General features: G+C 45.2%; 2 protein-coding genes across 2 annotated transcripts in view; one reads left to right on the top strand and one right to left on the bottom strand.

Annotated features, from left to right (window-relative positions):
- MFHAS1 (multifunctional ROCO family signaling regulator 1) overlaps nt 1-18036 on the top strand; it is a 61560-nt gene extending 43524 nt beyond the window's left edge. Inside the window, exons 2-4 of the mRNA XM_081844832.1 lie at nt 7050-7332; nt 8791-9185; nt 14926-18036. Of these exons, the coding sequence (XP_081700958.1) occupies nt 7050-7180 (131 nt within the window). The 3' untranslated portion in view covers nt 7181-7332; nt 8791-9185; nt 14926-18036. The remainder of the gene's footprint in view (nt 1-7049; nt 7333-8790; nt 9186-14925) is intronic.
- LOC309332051 (low-density lipoprotein receptor-related protein 2-like) overlaps nt 1-20633 on the bottom strand; it is a 218584-nt gene that overhangs the window by 171313 nt on the left and 26638 nt on the right. The gene's annotated exons all lie outside the window — the stretch shown is intronic.

Raw genomic sequence — 20633 nt, 5'->3', positions numbered from 1 at the left:
GTTCCTTCTGGCAATGTGACCTTTCTTGACTTTGATCTGCAGAACATTTCTAATTCCTCTTGGACTCCACTGCGGCTTAATTTAGCAGAACAGGAAAATAGTTATTTCCCCCCCCCCTTAAAGGACGAGTTTATATAATGCTTGGCACTGATTACTCAGGCATGTGGTAGGCTTGATAATGTGATTGGGGGAATGGTCCACAGAGAAACAAATAAGGGTGCTGAATGCTACTCAGAAATGTAATCATTGTGGTCGTCATCCCAGACGCCACTGCTGCTGCGGCTGTTATTAAACTCGTCTTAAATTGTATGTGGCGTCCGCCACCAGAACATAACATCATCCTCAGCATACAGGTCACTGACATGTCCGGATTCCCAGTTGAGAGAAGCGGCAGTATGAAAATAAGCAAACAAACTCTGGCCAAGGTGCCAAGTGTACTTTTCAGAATTGCAAGGGAAATAGAAGAAAAAATAATGCAAAAACATGGCAGCAGGAGAAGAATCTGCACCCGTGTTCTCTTCATACCACAGATTATATGTAACACTAATAGGTATAAACTATATTATGCCCAGGGACGCGGGTGGCGCTGTGGTCCAAACCACTGAGCCTCTTGGGCTTGCTGATCAGAAGGTTGGCGGTTCAAATCCCCGCGACGGGGTGAGCTCCCGTTGCTCGGTCTCTGCTCCTGCCAAGCTAGCAGTTTGAAAACGTGTCAAAGTGCAAGTAGATAAATAGATACCGCTCTGGTGGGAATGTAAACAGCGTTTCCGTGCGCTGCTCTGGTTTCGCCAGAAGCAGTTTAGTCATGCTGGAAAAACTGTCTGCTGACAAATGTCGGCTCCCTTGGCCAGTAAAGTGAGATGAGCGCCACAGCCCCAGAGTCGTTTGCAACTGGACTTAACTGTCAGGGGTCGTTTATTAGGCATAATATAAAGGTAGGCAGGGTAATGAGTATTCCGTGCTGCAAATATAAAAATCCTGCAAATTAGAAATGGATTTCTGTGGTCTGTGCGAATTGGGAGTGGGAAAGCTATACCCCTCCAGATGTTGAGCTGCAACTCCCATCAGCCTCAGCCAGCATGAGGCAACATCTGGAGTGCCACAGGTTCCTCACCCCCAGTATAAATGTTGCAGATTGGGCAGATTCGCACTATTGATTTTGCTTAATTTATTATGCATTTTAAAACTTGTTTGCGGAAATGAATCAATATATTATTCTGCTTCTGCAAGTAGGGATGAGGGTGAGTCTACTACATTAATTATGGGAAATTTTGCTCAGAGAAATGGAGGATAATCACAAACAACCACCACCACCACCCTTTCATAGGACCATTTGTTATTCTCCAAGCTGTTAGTGGAGGAGTGGAGGGATATCGCGGAGTGGACAGTGAGGTCCGGAGGGAGCACACTTCTCCACCAGCAGGCAGCCACAGTCTGCCTGCACGCGTGACCTTGGGGTCAAGAGAACCCCCCCCCCCCCAGACAAGCCACGGCTGTCGGAACATCGTCCCCTATGTCTGACCTTTTGCGGTCTCAGCAGTCAGCGGTGTCCTGTCTGTAACCTTTTGTTCCTGAGACCTTTGTCTCCTTCGTCATACACTGTGCAAGGGGAAAATGACGCTGTGGAAAACAGGTGCCAAAATAGCTTTGTACCACCCCACGATCTCGGGACGGAAGATGTGTAAAGGTCACAGCCCAAAATGTATCTGCCTAGCTTGCATATTTGTCTCAATAAAAGGAGGCTCCACAGAAATGGTGGTAGCTCGCTCGCTTCAGACCACCTGTGCGCAGCTCACATCACGATCAACACCTGTCTTGGACCTTCACTTCAGAGGAGAATATCAGAGACTTGGGAGAGTGGGCTGGTAAATTAAATTTCACTTTTGGGAGGGGAGACATACCTTTCGACAAAGTGGCCAGGGGGTGGGGCAGCCATCTCCCCCCCCCCCATGCAATATCCTCACCTACCATTGTTCCCATTGCCCCACATTTTCAAAAGAAAGGCAGCCAAGTTGCTGAGTACAGTCAATCAGCTGCTTGAAGCTGCAGTTTATTTTTCTTTTAATTAAGAGGGAGACAGAGCTCAGAGGACCCTTTATCATCTTGTCAAAACACAAGCCTCGCCCCACCCAAAGTGATGTGACCTTCCCAACCCTGAGATTAATATGACCTTTGGAAAGGTTGTGTGTGTGCATGCGCGCGCAATTACAGAATTGTAGAGTTGGAAGCGACCACTTTCAAGCATATCTTTACATTTGCAAGGGCTGGGAATTTGGGGTGTTGTTTTTAATGAAAGCTGAGTGTCGCGAGAAGCCAAGTTGTGCACCCAATACTATTTTTTGTGCTCCCCCCCCTTGCATTCCTGTGGGATCTTACCATCACACACACACACACACAGCCCTGAACTCAGGCAACGTAGAGACTTCAGTGGTTTTTAAAATTTCTGTCGGCTTGTAGCAAAAGAGAGGCTGCAAATGCAGAAGGGGGAAAGCAAGCCAGAGCTCTCCAGTAGGAAAGACAGATAATAAGTTCCAGTAGTGACTGTTGCATGTGGGGAAAGTTGTGGCCACATACCATGTTAATATCTATGATGTGCCACAACTGTCTCCACCTGTTTCAAGTTTTCTTTTGAGCTTTGGTCTCAACTAGGGCCAGGGCCTTTTCAGTACTGGCCCCGACTTGGTGGAACGCTCTGTCACAAGAGACTAGGGCCTTGCGGGACTTGACATCTTTCCACAGGGCCTATTCCGCCTGGCCTTTGGTTTGGACTAAGTCTGACCCTTATGTTTCTCTCCCCTTATGGTTTTGATCTATGGGCTACTTTTAAAATGAGGCTGCATTTTAAATTGTATTTTAACCTGTATTTTAAATTGCCCCCCCCTTATGTTTTTATTGTAATTTTACTGGTGTTAGCCGCCCTGAGCCCGGCTCTGGCCGGGGATGGCGGGGTACAAATAACATCATTATTATTATTATTATTATTATTATTATTATTATTATTATTATGTGTGACAGGCTCCTTTAGGATTGCATGTACTTGCCATTTTAAGGACAAATGCTCCTCATTGAACTCTTTATGCGCCCCCTCGCCCAGCTTGTCCGGAGTTTTGGGCTGGGTTGCCATCAGTATGCCGATGACACCCAACTCTATCTGTTGATGGATGGCCATCCTGACTCGGCCCCAGACACACTGACCAGATGTCTGGAAGCTGTGGCTGGATGGTTACGTGGGAGCCGGTTGAAGTTAAATCCTTCGAAGACAGAGGTCCTCTGGCTGGGGCGGGACGATATGGGATTGAGGGGGCAACTCCCATCTCTTGCGGGGGTGCAATTAGTGCCAGCACCGTCCGTTAAGAGTTTGGGTGTAATCTTTGATACCTCCCTCTCTATGGAGGCGCAGATTACAGCTATAACAAAGGCGGCATTTTTTCATCTCCGCCAAGCTAAGCAGTTGGCCCCTTATCTCTCTCGCCCTGACCTAGCCACTGTGATCCATGCGACGGTCACCTCCAGACTGGATTATTGTAACTCGCTCTACGTGGGGCTGCCCTTAAGACTGACCCAGAAACTCCAGCGGGTGCAGAATGCCGCGGCGAGACTCCTTACGGGGTCTTCGCTGCGAGATCACATTCATCCGGTACTATACCAGCTGCACTGGCTCCCGGTGGAGTACAGGATCAGGTTTAAGGTGCTGGTTTTAACCTTTAAAGCCCTATACGGCCTAGGACCCTCGTACCTACGGGACCGCCTCTCCTGGTATGCCCCACAGAGAAACCTACGGTCTGCAAATAATAACATCCTCAAGGTCCCAGGCCTCAGAGAGGTTAGGCTGGCCTCAACTAGAGCCAGGGCCTTCTCGGCTGCGGCTCCAATCTGGTGGAACGCTCTGTCACAAGAGACTAGGGCCCTGCAGGACCTGACATCCTTCCGCAGGGCCTGCAAGACAGAGTTGTTCCACCAGGCCTTTGGTCAGGGCGCAGCCTGACTCCCTCCTCTGGCAACCTGCTTAGAATCTTGCTTAATTAGTTGCCATTAATTTGATTTTAATTGATTTTTATAATGAAATATTTTTAGAATGTGTGAATATCTGATTGTTTGATTGTTGATTGTTGTTAGCCGCCCTGAGCCCGGCTTCGGCTGGGGAGGGCGGGATATAAATAAAATTTATTATTATTATTATTATTATTCATTCTCGCCTATTCATGGGGGCTCCAAAGTGCAGGCTGTGTCTACAACCTGTTAACGTTCATATTGCCTTGGGTAAAGCATGTCCTTTTTACGAGGTGGGGGGTGGTGGGAATTATTCAGAAGTGGTGAAATGCCATAACAAACCCTACGTAAAGCTAGTTATTGCTTCATGAAACAAAATGTCACAGTAGTCTTGACAAATTAGTAATTAACTACTGGAGGGAAAATTAGGTGGAATGGTTTTCCATCCTTTGAAATCTTTAAATTGCTGTTTGTGTTCTTTAATTAAAAAAAAAAAGTTTCCACAGCCTGGAAGTTGTGGGGCTGGATGCAGGAATTGCTGAGGATGTTGTTCTGCCCTGTTTAGCATAGAACATCAGATGAAATTCTATGAACGGCAACTTCCATCCTTTAAACTAAAGAATCTTCAAACTCTGAATATTGCTGTCTTTACTGTTTTGTTTCCTTGGGGAATAAGGATTCCCCCCCCCCCTTCTCATAACAGTGCTATTTAATGCTATTGTGTCCCACCCTTCCTCTAACAAGCACAACACCATGTACACTGGTACCTCGGGTTAAGTATTTAATTCGTTCCGGAGGTCCGTTCTTAACCTGAAACTGTTCTTAACCTGAAGCACCACTTTAGCTAATGGGGCCTCCTGCTGCCGCCGTGCCGCCGGAGCATGATTTCTGTTCTCATCCTGAAGCAAAGTTCTTAACCTGAGGTAATATTTCTGGGTTAGCGGAGTCTGTAACCTGAAGCGTATGTAACCTGAAGTGTATGTAACCCGAGGTACCACTGTATGGCATGTTCTCCCCACCCCCACCCAACATCCCACTCCTCACTTACACCCATGACACTCTGTGATGTAAGTTAGCCAGAGAGACATTGACTGGCCCAAAAGACATCAAGTGAGATTCATGGTCAAAGCTGGGATTTGAACTCGAGTCTCCCCCACTTGACGCTTGACACATTAATTTGTATTCCCTTCTCCCTTCATTGTATTCACCAATACAGGTAGTGAGCTCCATAGGTCATAGAATCATGGAACTGTAGAATTGGAAGAGAGCACAAGGGTCATCTTGTCCAACGCCCTACAATGCAGGAAACGTTTCCCCAACATGGGATTCAAACCCATGACTCTGAGCTATTGGGTCATAATCCCTCTTTTTCTTTGCAGGTATTATTCTGTAAGGGATGCGGGTGGCGCTGTGGGTTAAACCACAGTGCCTAGGACTTGCCAATTGGAAGGTCGGCAGTTTGAATCCCCGCTACGGGATGAGCTCCTGTTGCTCGGTCCCAGCTCCTGCCAACCTAGCAGTTCGAAAGCACGTCAAAGTGCAAGTAGATAAATAGGTACCGTTCCAGCGGGAAGGTAAATGGCGTTTCCTTGCACTGCTCTGGTTCGCCAGAAGCGGCTTAGTCATGCTGGCCACATGACCCGGAAGCTGTACGCCGGCTCCCTCAGGCAATAAAGCAAGATGAGCGCCGCAACCCCAGAGTCGGCCACGACTGGACCTAATGGTCAGGGGTCCCTTCACCTTTTATTATTCTATAAAGTGCCATGTACACTTGGAAGCATTTTACACATACTGTATTCTGTTGTTATTATTAGCTGATCTAAATGTTGACTCATTATCAGCTAATAAGTCTGATTGGCTACTGTATTTTTTATATAACATTGTTTGAAATACATTTGAAAGACTTGAAGAGTTGTGTGTTAATTCTCTCCTCTTCCTGTGCCCTCTGGAGCAGATTTTGAGGGTGTACAGGTAACAACAGTGTTGGACGCAACCCAAAGAAACTAAAGAGACTCCAGAGGAGAACTGACACAACAAAAGATTTGGAATGCATTAATGAGAGCCTACAGTTATTGGGAGTATTTAGATGAAGACCTTGAATTATTAAATATCTAAAGGAGGGAAATGTCAGCATCTGGATACCAGGCCTACCTGGGAAAACCTCCTCATCAACAATCACCTCTTCCGTCTGCATTTACTCACCTATCCTGTTACCATAGTCTCTCTCATTTATTTTCCCCTCTTGTTATCTTCCCACACCGTCGAAAGGTGTTCAACAGCTCCTTAGAAACAGGCAACTGCCTTTTTTTATTTACTCTGTGTTTGCACTGAAGAAACAATAATTAGAGGAGGAGAAATGGTTGCAAGCCATTAGCACAGAAAGGTCTGGGCTGAAAATAGATAATTTCCTAGGGGAAATTACAAATGTCTGATCTCTAGAAGAATTTAGGGAAAGTGCTCGCATCCAAAGGCATGTGCAATTGCAGAGGGTCTCTGGAGGGCCTCTCTCGCTTTCCATGGCTCTCTTCTGACGCAGTTGAGAAGGAAGACTGAATTCAATGCACCCCTGCACTGGAACATACCTAGGCAGGGGTTTAAAGTGTGACTGTGTGTCTGGCTCTTACCAATTCTGCTCAGGGCAGGTATAGTTTAATTCATTTATTAAAGCCTTCATTGAGTCAGAGCCCATCTACTCCTAAATCCTAATGGCAATCTCTCTTTTTCTCTGTAGGCTTTCTTTCATTAGACGCTGGGAGTGCACGCATTAAATGTTCAGATTCTAGATAAAGATCTCTAGAGTCCGTCAGTCTGGTGGTGCAGGTGATTGGAGCGGGGAAGCGATGACAGCTGCTTGCTTCTGTCTCGCTTATAATCCTTTGTCAATACGATAATTGCGCCGGGTGACATTTTTGCATTACACTACGTCTCTTCAAGCAGTTAATGATCGCTTGAGTTGTGTTTTCCTTATCCATGCTTGGGAACTTACCTTTCTTGTGACTCGAGACCTGAAGCAAGATGTGTCGTGGCTGTCTTAACACCCTCTACCTTGTTTTCCGCAGGAGAATTGTTGAGTCAGCCCAGGCCAGAGGGAGTGACTGAGATCATCTGTCCGAAGAACGGTAACGAGCGAGTGAATGTGGCTCTGGTTTACCCCCCTACGCCGACAGTGATCAGCCCTTGTTCCAAGTAACTTCTGGAAGACACCTGCCTTTGCCCCCATATAAGGACACACCAAACACCCCTTAATCGAACAAGCCCTTCCTAAGCATTTTTGGAAATGTACAGCCCAGAGATGTTTCTGATTACTGGTGGGACCTGGACAACACAGCTTGGGAAATAAAGGTACAGCTATGTGGTTTTCCTTTAGTGAATGGGAAAGTATTTGCAAGTGTTGGGTTTTTTGTTTTTTTTTAGGCTAGATCACTACAGCAAAGCTGAATTTTGGTGGAGGGTGCGTATTTTACGAGGGTTCCTTGTTTTGTTTATTTATTTATGTTGCAGAATTTACACCTTAAAAGCTTCTGTTTGTCTGTGCTTTTGAAATCCGCTTGCAACTCCTGTTCTAGGCAAACATCAACCACGGCAGAAAAAAAGCCTCACTAAGGAGCATCTCGCAGTTAGCGGCACATGGTTTATTTTTGCATGAGAACCAGCGCCCACACTGCTCTGGTGATGTGTGCATGAAAGAACTATGTCAGTAATACACAGAGCGGGCAAGTAGTGTCCAGTTTAGATTTGGGATTAAGAAATTTGCAGTTCTGCAAAGTGTTTCGAAATATCCTCCAAAGCAAACGTAGGTTTGTTTGCTTCAGCTGCTCATTTCTAATAAATGTTTGTTCATTCCCATAATGTACCAGGACTTATTAAGCTATTAAAGCCATTATTAAATAAATTATGAAGCCATTGTTAAGTAAATAATAAGTTTGGTAATTGCCTAACACAGAGCTGTCTCTAGGTGACTTACATTCAGTTTTAACTGTCAGTAAGTCCGAAGATCCTACTAGTGTCCTGTGTTTTCGATGCACCAACCCATAAAATCCTCCTGATAAAATTATCTATGAATTTAAAAAATAATGTTACAACTTGATGGTTGATCATTATTCAAATTGCAACATTATGGAATGGCTTTGTGCATATTTAGATTTTAATAAGCTTAAGTAAGGTTGGGTTTTAATAAAATCAACCAGTACATTGTCCTGTTATTCTACAGACAACCTCCACTGAGATTCACGGTAGATTTGCCTGTCAAATACATTTTGACACTAGCAACCTTGTACCTGGAATAGTGCAGGAATTTTAAGAAAGCAAAAAATCAGTGCAGTTTTGAAAGGTCCAGTCCACAATCTTTATTCAAAATGGTGTCCAATTGTATCCAAACAGGCAGAAATGTGCTCCTTGAGCTCAGGAACCATGATGCAAAATTTGGTTGGCAGTATCTTAAGACATGTCCAGATGCATAGCAAACAAACAGCTTTCCTAAATACTTTCCTAAAAACCTTCTTGTATAACCAGGCCTCTGTCCTTTAACTGTCTGTGGCCTTCTAGAAGTGGGCGGGATGTTTTTAATGTATTTCTTTTTCCTCTTGGTTTTTTTAATGAATCTATGTAGCGTCTATTATCTGTCTGTCTGGTTGTAAGTCGCTTTGGGTTGCCCCGGGCTAGATAAAGCCACAAACAAACAAACAAAGTAGTAGATGAAGATGATAGACATGTACAGATGCAGTATTATGGTACAGAGAAGGTGGATCCTTAGCGCCATGAACCTTGAGACTTTCTGTTTTGTCTTCTTAAAACACGCAGATTAATGGGAGCAGGTGTGCTGAGAAGCTGGGCGCTGGGGTGGACACAAATCTGTAGCCTGCCTGAATTGATCCTTACCATCGACTGGGGTTGGAGTGGTGTGTTTCCAAGAACTTTGTCCAGAGGCTTATTGAAGCAAAGCATCCTCATCCCGTGCTGCTCTTGGAACTTGTATACACGACAGTCTGAAAACTCTGGGTGGTTTTAATTGCTTCGTAAGCACGGAAACGAGAGCATTGTTGACTGACGGCGATGCGCTGGGATTGAGAAATCTGTGGACCTGTATTGTGCACTTGTTTGGACCCATTGGTGAATGTAAGGTTGTTCTCGGTGTGGTCACCCTTCAGCTGTAGCTGAAAGATATATCTGCTGAAAAGGCACTGTTGGTAACTCGGGTAAGTTTTGACTTTGTCGTTGTGTTCCTTGGGGCTTACTTTGGGTTCGCAAGGGCAAGGCACCTGCAGTTGGTCATTTCTGCAGGGAAGGGACCTGCCATTCTTGCAATGAAAATATCCTTAGTTTCTCTGCTAATCTCTTGATTGCCATTAAAGCAATATGAAAGATGACTTAAGCAGTGGTGGTGTAGCGTGGGTTTCCAGTGCCCGGGGCCACACAGAGTGGGGGGGGGGAGGGAAGTGGACAGAGTATGGATGCATATTCAACTGCCTAACAGCGCCACCCAGGAGATTACAGCCACAGAAATAAGAAAAGAAGAGTCATTCCGTTGTCTGGAGAGGTCACTTCCTGGTTCACATGGAGAAGCTGTTTTCAACAGAGCCCAGCAATGGAAGCGCACAGCTGTATGGAGTTAGCACCGGGTGTCGAAATTTTGCACCCCTAACCATTTTGTGCCCGGGAAAACTGTCCCTCTCCCCCCCCCCCACTATGCCACTGGGTTTAAGGGTTGCACTTTGTTTCCAGGGCAAGTTTACATACAACATAGAAAGATCACGTGTTTATTTGCGTGTGTGAGCTCTTGGAGATAATAATTGCAGGTAGAAATTGTCATGTTACCATTGTCAACTCTAAACAGTACTTTTCAGTGGAAATAGTCCATTCATGATATTAACTAAAGAGTCACGTAAGAGTCCAGGTGATAATATATGGATTTGTGAATGAGCCTGAGATAAAATATTCTGTCGGATAATGATTGGGGTCCAAAATAACCACAATTTAACTGGCTCTGGCTTTTCAGTTAATTTTTCTCTCTAGTAATGTTAGTGATTGCTTTCCTTGTTTTGCTCACAAGCTCTTGGTATTTCCTTGAGGAATACCTTTGGCTGGTCATAACATTTAAAAGGTAAAGGTAAACGGACCCCTGACCATTAGGTCCAGTCGTGACCGATTCTGGGGTTGTGGCGCTCATCTCGCTTTATTGGCCGAGGGACCGAGCAACGGGAGCTCACCCCGTCGCAGGGATTCGAACCGCCGACCTTCTGATCAGCAAGTCCTAGTCTCTGTGGTTTAACCCACAGCGCCACCCATTCCTTGGCAAATTCTACAGTTAGGGATAACATTGATTATTATAGTAACTCTTTAAGTAGCAACAGAACAAAAAATCTGTTCCCAAATTAACCTTTCTTAGCAAAATTAAACAACTGTCTTTTGTTTTGATACTGTCATGGCTTGCTGCTTATTACAAATATATTACTGGTTGAGGTAAAAGGGAGAAATGCATAGCTATTTCATTCATTTTATTTCAAAATAGACAGAAAACCAACATATTGTTGAATGCCACATCCTCCATCTCACAGATTCCAGCATTTTAGTTGTTTAATTGTCTACCTACTAATGACTGGCTGCTTAGGTCATCAATTTAATAATAATACTATGTACAAAGGTAGGGTACAAAAATTAAAAACGAAAGGCAAGCCCTGCCTACAAACTTACAATCTAGTAAAAAGGTAAAGGGACCCCTGACCATTAGGTCCAGTCGTGGCCGACTCTGGGGTTGCGGCGCTCATCTTGCTTTACTGGCCGAGGGAGCCGGCGTACAGCTTCCGGGTCATGTGGCCAGCATGACTAAGCCGCTTTGGTGAACCACAGCAGCGCACGGAAATGCCGTTTACCTTCCCACAGGAGCGGTACCTATTTATCTACTTGCACTTTGACGTGCTTTAAAACTGCTAGGTTGGCAGGAGCAGGGACTGAGCAATGGGAGCTCACCCCGTCGCGGGGATTTGAACCGCCGACCTTCTGATCGGCAAGTCCTAGGCTCTGTGGTTTAACCCACAGTGCCACCCACGCCCCTACAATCTAGTACATTTAACTAATTTTGTATACTACTGAAACTTCACTAAGTGCTTTTTGAGATAATGAAGTAAAAAAAAAAAAGGAGAATTAAAGAAGCAAAAGCTATTAAGTGTTGAGAAGAAAGAGCATCCGTATGACAGCAATGCCAAAAGCAAAATGACCTCTGCACAATGCTCCTTCCTAGGCAGCCCCATCCATTTAAAATGTGCCGCCCCTTTTGCTTAAAATTGTCACCTACTAATTAAAGCATTTGTTGATTAAGTGGGTTGGATACAACTTTACAACCCTACATATAATAATTCCTAATTATTATCTGAAACTTAGACGCTTGCTTTATAACCAGTACAATTGAGGGCGGGGAAATGAATGCGGTGGAGAAAAATTCATTACTGTGTAATGAAATTGCTCACATGAAAGGAAAGCAAAAATGTCAGCTAAGTCTACTCAGCCTTTTTGTTCTGCGCATGTGTGCAGATACTTATCTGGCTAGTTTAGCTGCAAGCTTAGTTTGTCTTGTTAGCCTGGTATAGGTCTGGGGATCAGAAACCTTTGTTGTCTGCAGACAGAAGTGGATCTCTCTTGTCCTCGAGCATAATTTAAATGTTTCGTATATCCTGGCTTTGTTTGTGGGGAGGGCGGTGGAGCTGGCAGGTGAGTTGGGGAGAAAATTCTCACTAATAAATGCTTGACATCAATTCACCGAAACGCAACAAATGCAGATTTCGCTGCTTAGTTTTGCTTGTTGAAGAATAACCGTGCCCTTCCTCTAAGCATGTATTTGCACATACTGATGAATCATGTGGTTCTCGCCCATAACAATGGTAAAATTGCACCCTGCCCTTCTGTCTTTAAAAAGATTCTACGGTAGATTAAAGTGCATATAAAGCCACACGAACGTAATCTGCTAAATCCAATCAAATATAAAACCAACACACTAATATCACATAGCATCAAGAAGAAGAAGAAAGTAATATTTGTATATAAATTGCATCCCTCCCTCCTTCATAAATTATTTGGAACAGAAATACTGTATTTTTCGCCCCATAGGCCGCACTTTTCCCCCTCCAAAAATGAAGGGGAAATCTGGGTGCGTCCTATGGGGCGAATGCAGGCTTTCGCTGAAGCTTGGAGAGCGAGAGGGGTCGGTGCGCACCGACCCCTCTCACTCTCCAGGCTTCAGGAAGACATCCGCAGCCTGCTTCCCGGAGCGTCGGGCGCCCTGAAAGCAGAGTGCCCGGCGCTTCGGGAGCACATCCGCAGCCTGGGCAGCCCTGCGGGAGTTCTCCGCAGGGCTCCCCACGCTGCGGATAGCAGGCTGCCGCTCGGCAGGCAGCACGCCCTGAAGCAGAGCGCCCCGCGCGCTGGACAGACATCCGCAGCGTGGGGAGCCCTGCAGGAGTTCCCCGCAGGGTTCCCCACACTGCGGATAGCAGTCTGCCACCCGGCGGGCGGGGCACCCTGGAGCAGAGCGCCCCGCGCGCCGGGCAGACATCCGCAGCGTGGGGAGCCCTGCAGGAATTCCCCGCAGGGCTCCCCACGCTGCGGATAGCAGCCTGCCGCCTGAGGCAGACATCGGACAGCCCCACAAGCTCGGGGGACAGCAGGAAGGCACAGCGCCGTTCCTCGACCTGGTTCGGTTTCCCCGACCTGCTTTTGGGGGGGAAATAAAGGGAAATTTTTTTTCCTTTATTTTCCCCCCAAAAAACTAGGTACGTCCTATGGGACGGAGCGTCCTCTGGGACGAAAAATACGGTACTTACCATATTTTTTGCTCTCTGAGACTCACTTTTCCCCTCCTAAAAAGTAAGGGGAAATGTGTGTGCGTCTTATGGAGCGAATGCAGTCTGCGCAGCTATCCCAGAAGCCAGAACAGCAAGAGGGATCGCTGCTTTCACTGCGCAGCGATCCCTCTTGCTGTTCTGGCTTCTGAGATTCAGAATATATTTTTTCTTGTTTTCCTCCTCCAAAAACTAGGTGCGTCTTGTGGTCTGGTGCGTCTTATAGAGCGAAAAATACTGTAGATTGATTTCCTGAAGCAGATGGAAATGGGTGACAGGAGAGCAGGGCTGGGGGATCTTTGGCCCACCAGATATTTGCTGAATTGCAACTCCCATTAGTTCCAGCAAGCGTGGCAAATGGATGGGGAAGATGGGAGTTGTAGTTCAGCAACATTTGGAGCACCACACGCTCGCCATATCTGCCGATACATGACGGTTGGGTGGTCATCTGTCATGTGTGATCTAGTTGAGATTCCTTCATTGCAGGGGGTTGGACTAGATGACCCTTGGGACCCCTTCCAACTCTACGATCTGGTGAGCAGGAGTGGGGACAAATCTGTATCCCAGTTTGTGAGCTTCAGCTAGCCACAAACTACATGCTTCTTATTCAAGTATCTTCAACTGTATGAACAGTCTTTCCCCTATTAAAAAACATGCTCTTGTCTTCAGTTTAATCTGAAGGGAACAATCTCTTCCTGCACAAATTATGTTTGCTTTGGAGGCGAATTTGAAGGCTGGCTTCCATCTGCTTGCTGTCTTCAATGTGTTGGAGGCAGCAGGGAGGGAGGGAGTTGAGTAAATCTCAGCAAGGCAGAGTTATAACACCACAAAATCTGGGTAAGAAGGTCTGGATCAGGGATCAGCTGGATATTGATTATAAGCTCCTAAAAGCCCCTTGAGCTTCTTTGGAGAAAGGGAAATGCTTGCTATGGAATGTAGGCTAGTTGCTCTGCAGACAAGAAGCGTTCTTCCTTCCTCCTGTTGGTTGGGTTCTGTTTGGCCGTCCTTTAGGAGAAAACGATGACTTCTTCTCTTTTTGCTGCTTCACTGAGAATAGTCTTTATTGGGCCCTCTGTCAGTTTGGTTGGAACTTCCTTGAGTCAGCAACTCAGCACTAACAAGACTGCTGAGCTATGTGGAAATCCAGGAAACACTGGTTACCAAGATAGCAGAAAACCAGTGGTTTACTAAAGGACTTGGGTCATCCCAGGCCTGGCAGAGAATGCATTGCTGTCTACCAGCAGCAAGTGAGTTGCACTCCAGCTACTGATAACCAGCCACAAACAGGCGGAAGAGTATTACAGGGCTTATTTTAAAACTCAAGATGGACAACCCTACGCACCCTTAGCTGAGACTGCAACTGGGATCTGTGAGCATTATCTGAGAATGCTAAAAACAAAAAAGTGGTTTTGGACAGGTGTGTGTGTGTGTGTGTTTTGAATTGGTTTTACATCTCCTTAATACTGTTTTATAGGAACTGTAGTAGGGGTGTTTGTCTTCCTGGTAACTTCCCAAGTTTGAACAAATGGGCACATTAGCCTTGTCTGATGGATAGACCCCCTAATTTCTTTGAGAAGTATAATGTGAGAAGTTTTGCTCTTCAAAGGCAATGCTCTGCTTATGACAATCAGAGCCGTCTTTCCCATAGGGCTTAGTGGTGTGTTGCGCCAGGATGTCGGCCTCTCAGGGGCGCCCCAGCAAGTGGGGGAGCTGTGCGGCTTTCTTGGCGGCCTCCCCTTTCCCTGCACGCCTGCCAGCTGCGCCCCACCAACCATAAGGCTGGCAGGCGCGCAGTTTCCCTCCCAAGCCTCTGCAAGGATCGCTCTTCTCCCGAGGAGGCTTGGGAGGGGCGCAACTTCACTCCCAAGCCTCTGTAGGGATCACTCTCCCACAGCGGCATGGGGGAGAGTTGCGCCACCCCCCATGGCTGGCAGTGCGCAGCTACGGCCACCCCAACACTATCTGTGGTAATTTGGGGGCTCTGGGCAGATATTTGCACCCCAGCCCCACATCTGCTAAAGACAGCCCTAATGACAATTATGAATATGTGGAATATTTATGACTTGCTTCTTGTATATAAACTTCCTCTTGTTCTTTCTTTTAGTTTCCCCATAGGAAGAAATTAATAATTCTGTGGCTGTAATGTGCTGTGGAAAAGGACGCAAAATCAAAACTGGAAAATACCTCTTCAGATGGATGCTTTCCCAGGGACTGAGCATATAACTTAACCCCAGAAGTGAAATGGTTTTTGAAGTAATATATGAAGTTGCAGATGAATGGTGGACTAAAGGATTCATCACTCGACCCTCAGCCTCAGGATCATTCTCTAGCGATGAGCTGCTTGCCAACAGAGTAGGATGAAAAACTTCTCAGGGATTATGTTCAATGTGCAGTTTAAAAGCCGCAGCTGCCGTTGATGACAGCAGTATCGGGGGCACTCTGTTTCCAAGTCTGTCAAATGTGAAAGATCACTGCTGAAGTTCACTGCTGTTCAGCAATTTTTTGTGTGGTTTTTGTTTTTTAAGTGTTAATCTTTATTTTTCTAAGTTTTTAATTATCTATGCAGTTTAGAATTAATTTGACACTGGGTACAAAGGTCAGCGTGGAGATTGTGCTAAATCAGTTGCTGGGTTCTGAATGTGATGTCAAAACAATGCATGTAGGTCTCTATTGTTTAAACACCTGGTTTGTGCACATACACACACACATCACGCGCACACACAGACACACAAACACACAATCTTCAATTTCACCGCAGTTTCATGGTAAAATCCACCTAAATAAACACTAGCACGGATTCTTCTGGGAATGCCTCTGCCTCCACACAACAGAAGCTGTACTTGAAAGAAGCAAATGTGGTTTTGAGTTTTCTCCCTCTTGTGAGTGGAACATGTCAACGTGGTGGAGAGGGGGAAGACAGCTTGAGTTAAACTTTATTTGTGGAGTATCCAGTTGAGTGGACAGCCATGTAGTAAGCCAGGAATCCTTCATCCCTAAACAATGCCAAGAATAATTGACCAGGAAAAAAGAGGGAATAATTGAATTGAGGCAGAAATGATTGACAAGGAGCAAAGAGCAGTGTGGAGATGGACACACCTCAGTCCTCCAGCCACTTGGGAGCCTAGAGAAAGCAATTCAACTATTGGTGACAATGTGCCACAAAGATTGGGCTTTATTGCTAGACCCTGTTTGCCTTCGGTATATTGAAATTAAGCACTTGGAATACCAGCAGCTAAAATGCAGCTCATGTTGCAATGAAGTTGACCACCTCAGTTCCAGAATTTTCTTTTCTCGACTATGGATCACGCTGGCTTTTTTCATAATGTCCATCATGCGGGGGTGAGGATTGGTGGTAGTGTCCTACGAAACGTGGTTTGTTTTCAAAAGAATGTATTAGTCTGGGGCCCACTTTAAACATCGCCTGAGTTATGTATAGTTATGGCACTACACTTTAAGCCATTCTGATAATGGTAGCGCCTCCTGCCCATATGGTTAGAGCAGCATTTGTGCCACATTTGCTAGATTAGGAAACTGAATTATGACACCACCATCCAAACCTACAGCACAGTCTACCTTCAGCGCATCGATGGAAGCTTTTGGTGTTACTGGAATGGTTCAGGAAAGCCACCACAGAGCTGAGGAAACCACACTACTCAAACCTCAAGATTATTCCCTTGTTTGAAGAATGCAGCCAACAATCTGTAATGTCCACTCTTTACAAGTAAACATCACATTTTAAAAAATGTAGGGGCATTTTAACATGTAACTTTGAGGTGGATTTCCATGGGGAAATCATAAAAACAGCTGTTGAATTTTAAGTTTAGCTGAGGGAAAGATATACCTCATTTGAAAAGTGGTTGAAAAGGAGACATTAATCAACAAATGTGTCTGGTGTTACGAGTGAGCTTTTGAATCCCAGTGGCTAATTTTTGTCGGTGTGTGTTGAAAGATGTGTGTCCCCCCCCCCCGCGCGCTTCAGAGTCACTCCATTCGACAACTGTTGTGTACAAGAAGGTTAACTGGGGGATTAACTGCAGTTTTCTGTTGTATTTTGGGTCTTGTGGGCCATTTCAGGTCTAGTGTGAATTCAAGTGGAACATTCCCAGATCTTAATTACCTTAGCGCATCAGGGGCATGTGCTAAGAAGATGTTAACAAGCAGATTTCGGTGCCACATCACCTAGTAAAATAGTTTGGGCTTCAGAAATGTATTGTTTCGGTTTGCCTTAAGTAGGCTTGAGCAAAACTTGGTCATTCTGTGGGAAAGTGCCAAAACAGCAGTGCTTAACCAGGCTTCAGCACCACTGAATTTCTGGCAAATACTAGGTGAGATGAGTTTTCTAAGTGTACCTTCATTCTTCAGTGCAACTTTCTAGGTAGCTCTGACTTCTGTAAGGAGGAGCACAACTTGACATGAGTTTTCCCTCTCAAGGCCAAAATGAAGGGTTTTTTTGCACCTGTTAAAGTAGATCTTTGCCAGCAATGGGAGATTGACTCTTTGCTGATGTCAGCCTAAACATGGGTGGCGTTTAGTCATTCTTGTTTTTCAGGCTATTTGCTAAAAATGCTCAGCAACATCGCACTGGAGTGGCTGAGGCGAAACACTTGCTGCAGTTGTCTGAGAACTTTTAAGAGCAAATATAATTTTTTTTAAATCATTTTTTGCTATGCAGGACATTTCAATACAGACACTGCAGACAGACAAAGATATTTTGGCTGGTGGAATGTCTTGACAAGATCCTGTTGTGGTAGTATCGGCGGAAGACTTTTCTGGGAAGAGGGCGAGGTTTTGCTCTGTGAGGCACAAAAAAATCAATCAAGCTATTCCTCTTAAAACTGCTGGAGAATTGCCCTTGGAATCAGTCACGTTTTCTATTCCTAGGTTCCATGACAGGAAAAGCTGTTTCCTGGATATGCACCGCAGTGCTGCCAAAGAAAACGTGTGCTGTTTTTAATTCCTCAAAAGATTCTCTTCTCTTTGACCCATCTTTGATTCACTTCTGGAAGGCCAAAAAAAAGGGGTGTTTGGCGTAACATGGGTGGTGATTGTTCAGCAAGGGGCATGGGGGGGGCGGCGGCTATACTTATATCTTATCTGTTAATTCTCCATATTACAGCACAGACTTCTTCTTTTTTACAAGAAAAAAGAAAAAAAAGAAGAAAAAATATTCTCACCAAGACGAAAACCTGAGAATAAAAGTAATATTACAACTTGAGTTTTCTCTGACTATTTATTGACAGAACTGTAATTTGTATTTTTGCCTGTGCAGGCCACTAATAAATAAGTTGAAGCAGGCTTCTTTTTTCCCGCTTTCCAAATTTGCATTGCCAAATGTGAACAGCAGTACTTTTTATTTATTAAGGAAGGTTTACAGATGGCTTAATTGTAAAACTCTTAGGCAGTGTGCACAATAAAATTAGAATAAAATGACCAGTACCATAATACCTTTAAAAGGTAAAGGTACCCCTGCCCGTACGGGCCAGTCTTGCCAGACTCTAGGGTTATGCGCTCATCTCACTCTATAGGCCGGGAGCCAGCGCTGTCCGCAGACACTTCCGGGTCACGTGGCCAGCGTGACAAGCTGCATCTGGCGAGCCAGCGCAGCACACGGAATGCTGTTTACCTTCCCGCTGGTAAGCGGTCCCTATTTATCTACTTGCACTTAAGGGTGCTTTCGAACTGCTAGGTTGGCAGGCGCTGGGACCGAACGACGGGAGCGCACCCCGCCGCACGGATTTGAACCGCCGACCATGCGATCGGCAAGTCCTAGGTGCTGAGGTTTCACCCATAGCGCCACCTGCGTCCCCCTTTACTGGGGGATAATACCTTTACTGGGGGATTAATTTAAAAGCCACAGTAGTAAGCAAGCTTTTGACTTCAAGCTGGACTCTTGTTTTGGCCGCACGTTAACCAAAAGAAATGATGACCATGATGCAAAGTACAGTATGCTATTGGAATGCCTGAGGCGTTGTGGAGATTTGCACTAGTTTAGGTTGTACTCTGTTGCAGAAAGACCACAGATTGCAGCAAATGTCCTGCCAGGGCAAAGAAGCAGTGGCTGAAATTCCCTTTGAAAATACAAAAACCAGCAGTGATTCAGATGTCTCTCTAGGAAATACACATATGGAAAATGTAATTTTGTAGGAAGCGGTCGCTGCTGAACTTTAGAGTAGATAGCTGCCCTTTAATTGCATTATAGAGATCAAGGTTTTCCTTGTTGCCTACAGGAAGTGATGGGACAAATGCAGAACAGAAAAATTAATTTTGTGGAGGCAAACATCCACATTACAAAACGTGGTTTTCAAGAGACTTCCACCAGTAAATCTGAGGAGAAGGACTCCACTGAATAATGAGAGACAGTTTGGATTTTCCTAATGTTGGAGAAATGCCCTGTTACTACTGTTTTTGGCTTGCATAAATGTGAATCCAAATCGCAGTGCTGTTGCATGCATCCCTTCCACGAGATTCCCAAATACCATCATATGCCCTCCAGATTTTTTGTGATCAGAGCCTTATGCAGACAACACTGTCGGTTTGGACAGGAAAGATGGAATTAAATTCTCTACAATGCAGATCTTCTACAAACTGATGAAAAACATGACCCCAAGCAATACTAACGTACATTTTTTAAAGAAGCATCTAGAGAGGGAAGGCTATTATATTTATGGGTTATAAATTGACGGTGAGATAAAAAACAAACAAGCAGGGTTTTTCTGCATTATACAGCAAAGTGTATAAAGTCGCTACACTCTTAACCTTTCTAAAATACAAGCTTTTTGTGTTTTATGAACTGATTATACCTTTGCACCTCAAGAGGAAATCTCTGATTCCACACCAGCCAATAACTGCTAAAATCTCTTCAGCTATTTGAGGTCATTTTAGCAAATGACATTGGCAATCATGGTTGCCTTGGCAAAGTAAAAACCTGTTGCTAGAGAAACCAGACATGTCATTGTTCACCTGGTTTTATCTCTTTGTAATCTAGACTCCTGTCCGTCAACGGCATTTTTATCACTGTTTATATTTCTCTTTCTCACTGCTGAAGTTGGCGGTTCGAATCCCTGCGACGGGGTGAGCTCCCGTTGCTCGGTCCCTGCTCCTGCCAACCTAGCAGTTCGAAAGCACGTCAAAGTGCAAGTAGATAAATAGGCACCGCTCCGGCGGGAAGGTAAATGGCGTTTCCGTGCGCTGCTCTGGTTTGCCAGAAGCGGCTTAGTCAAAAGAAAAAGAGTGTGAATGAGGAAATGCCTCCATAGCTAATAGGCAGAGAAAGATTACAAATGACAAAATGGCAGAAGATAAGATAAGATAAGATAGGATTGCTACAAACCTCCTAAACAGGCCATTTGTTTTCTAATTTTGTACTTTGCTTTAAAAAGTACAAACAAAGACATTATGACTCCAACCCATCAAAATCTGGGCTCATGGTTTGTCTCCCCCAAATTCCCACAAGCCATAAGCCAAGAACAAACCTTGGTTACAACTTGAGGTATCTCTGAAGTGAGACAAAGCACAAAACCAGGTGTGGATGTCACACTAAGCCAAACCATGGGTCAGCTTGGAGAAGTGTAGCAAGAGTAGTGCTGGGAGAGGAGTATTAATAGCAGCCGCAATTTTCTCTCTGGAAATCCACACATTGGCTGATTTGTGCTAAGCCATTGTTCGGCTTGGAGGGACACGGGTGGCGCTGTGAGTTAAACCACAGAGCCTTGGACTTGCTGATCAGAAGGTCGGCGGTTTGAATCCCTGCGACAGGGTGAGCTCCTGTTGCTCGGTCCCTGCTCCTGTCAACCTAACAGTTCGAAAGCATGT

Source organism: Podarcis erhardii, assembly GCF_964252035.2.
Source record: "Podarcis erhardii genome assembly, chromosome: 17".
NCBI classification, from domain to species: domain Eukaryota; kingdom Metazoa; phylum Chordata; class Lepidosauria; order Squamata; family Lacertidae; genus Podarcis; species Podarcis erhardii.
The sequence above is the reverse complement of the archived record's forward strand: the minus strand, read 5'-3'. Positions and strand labels throughout refer to the sequence as shown.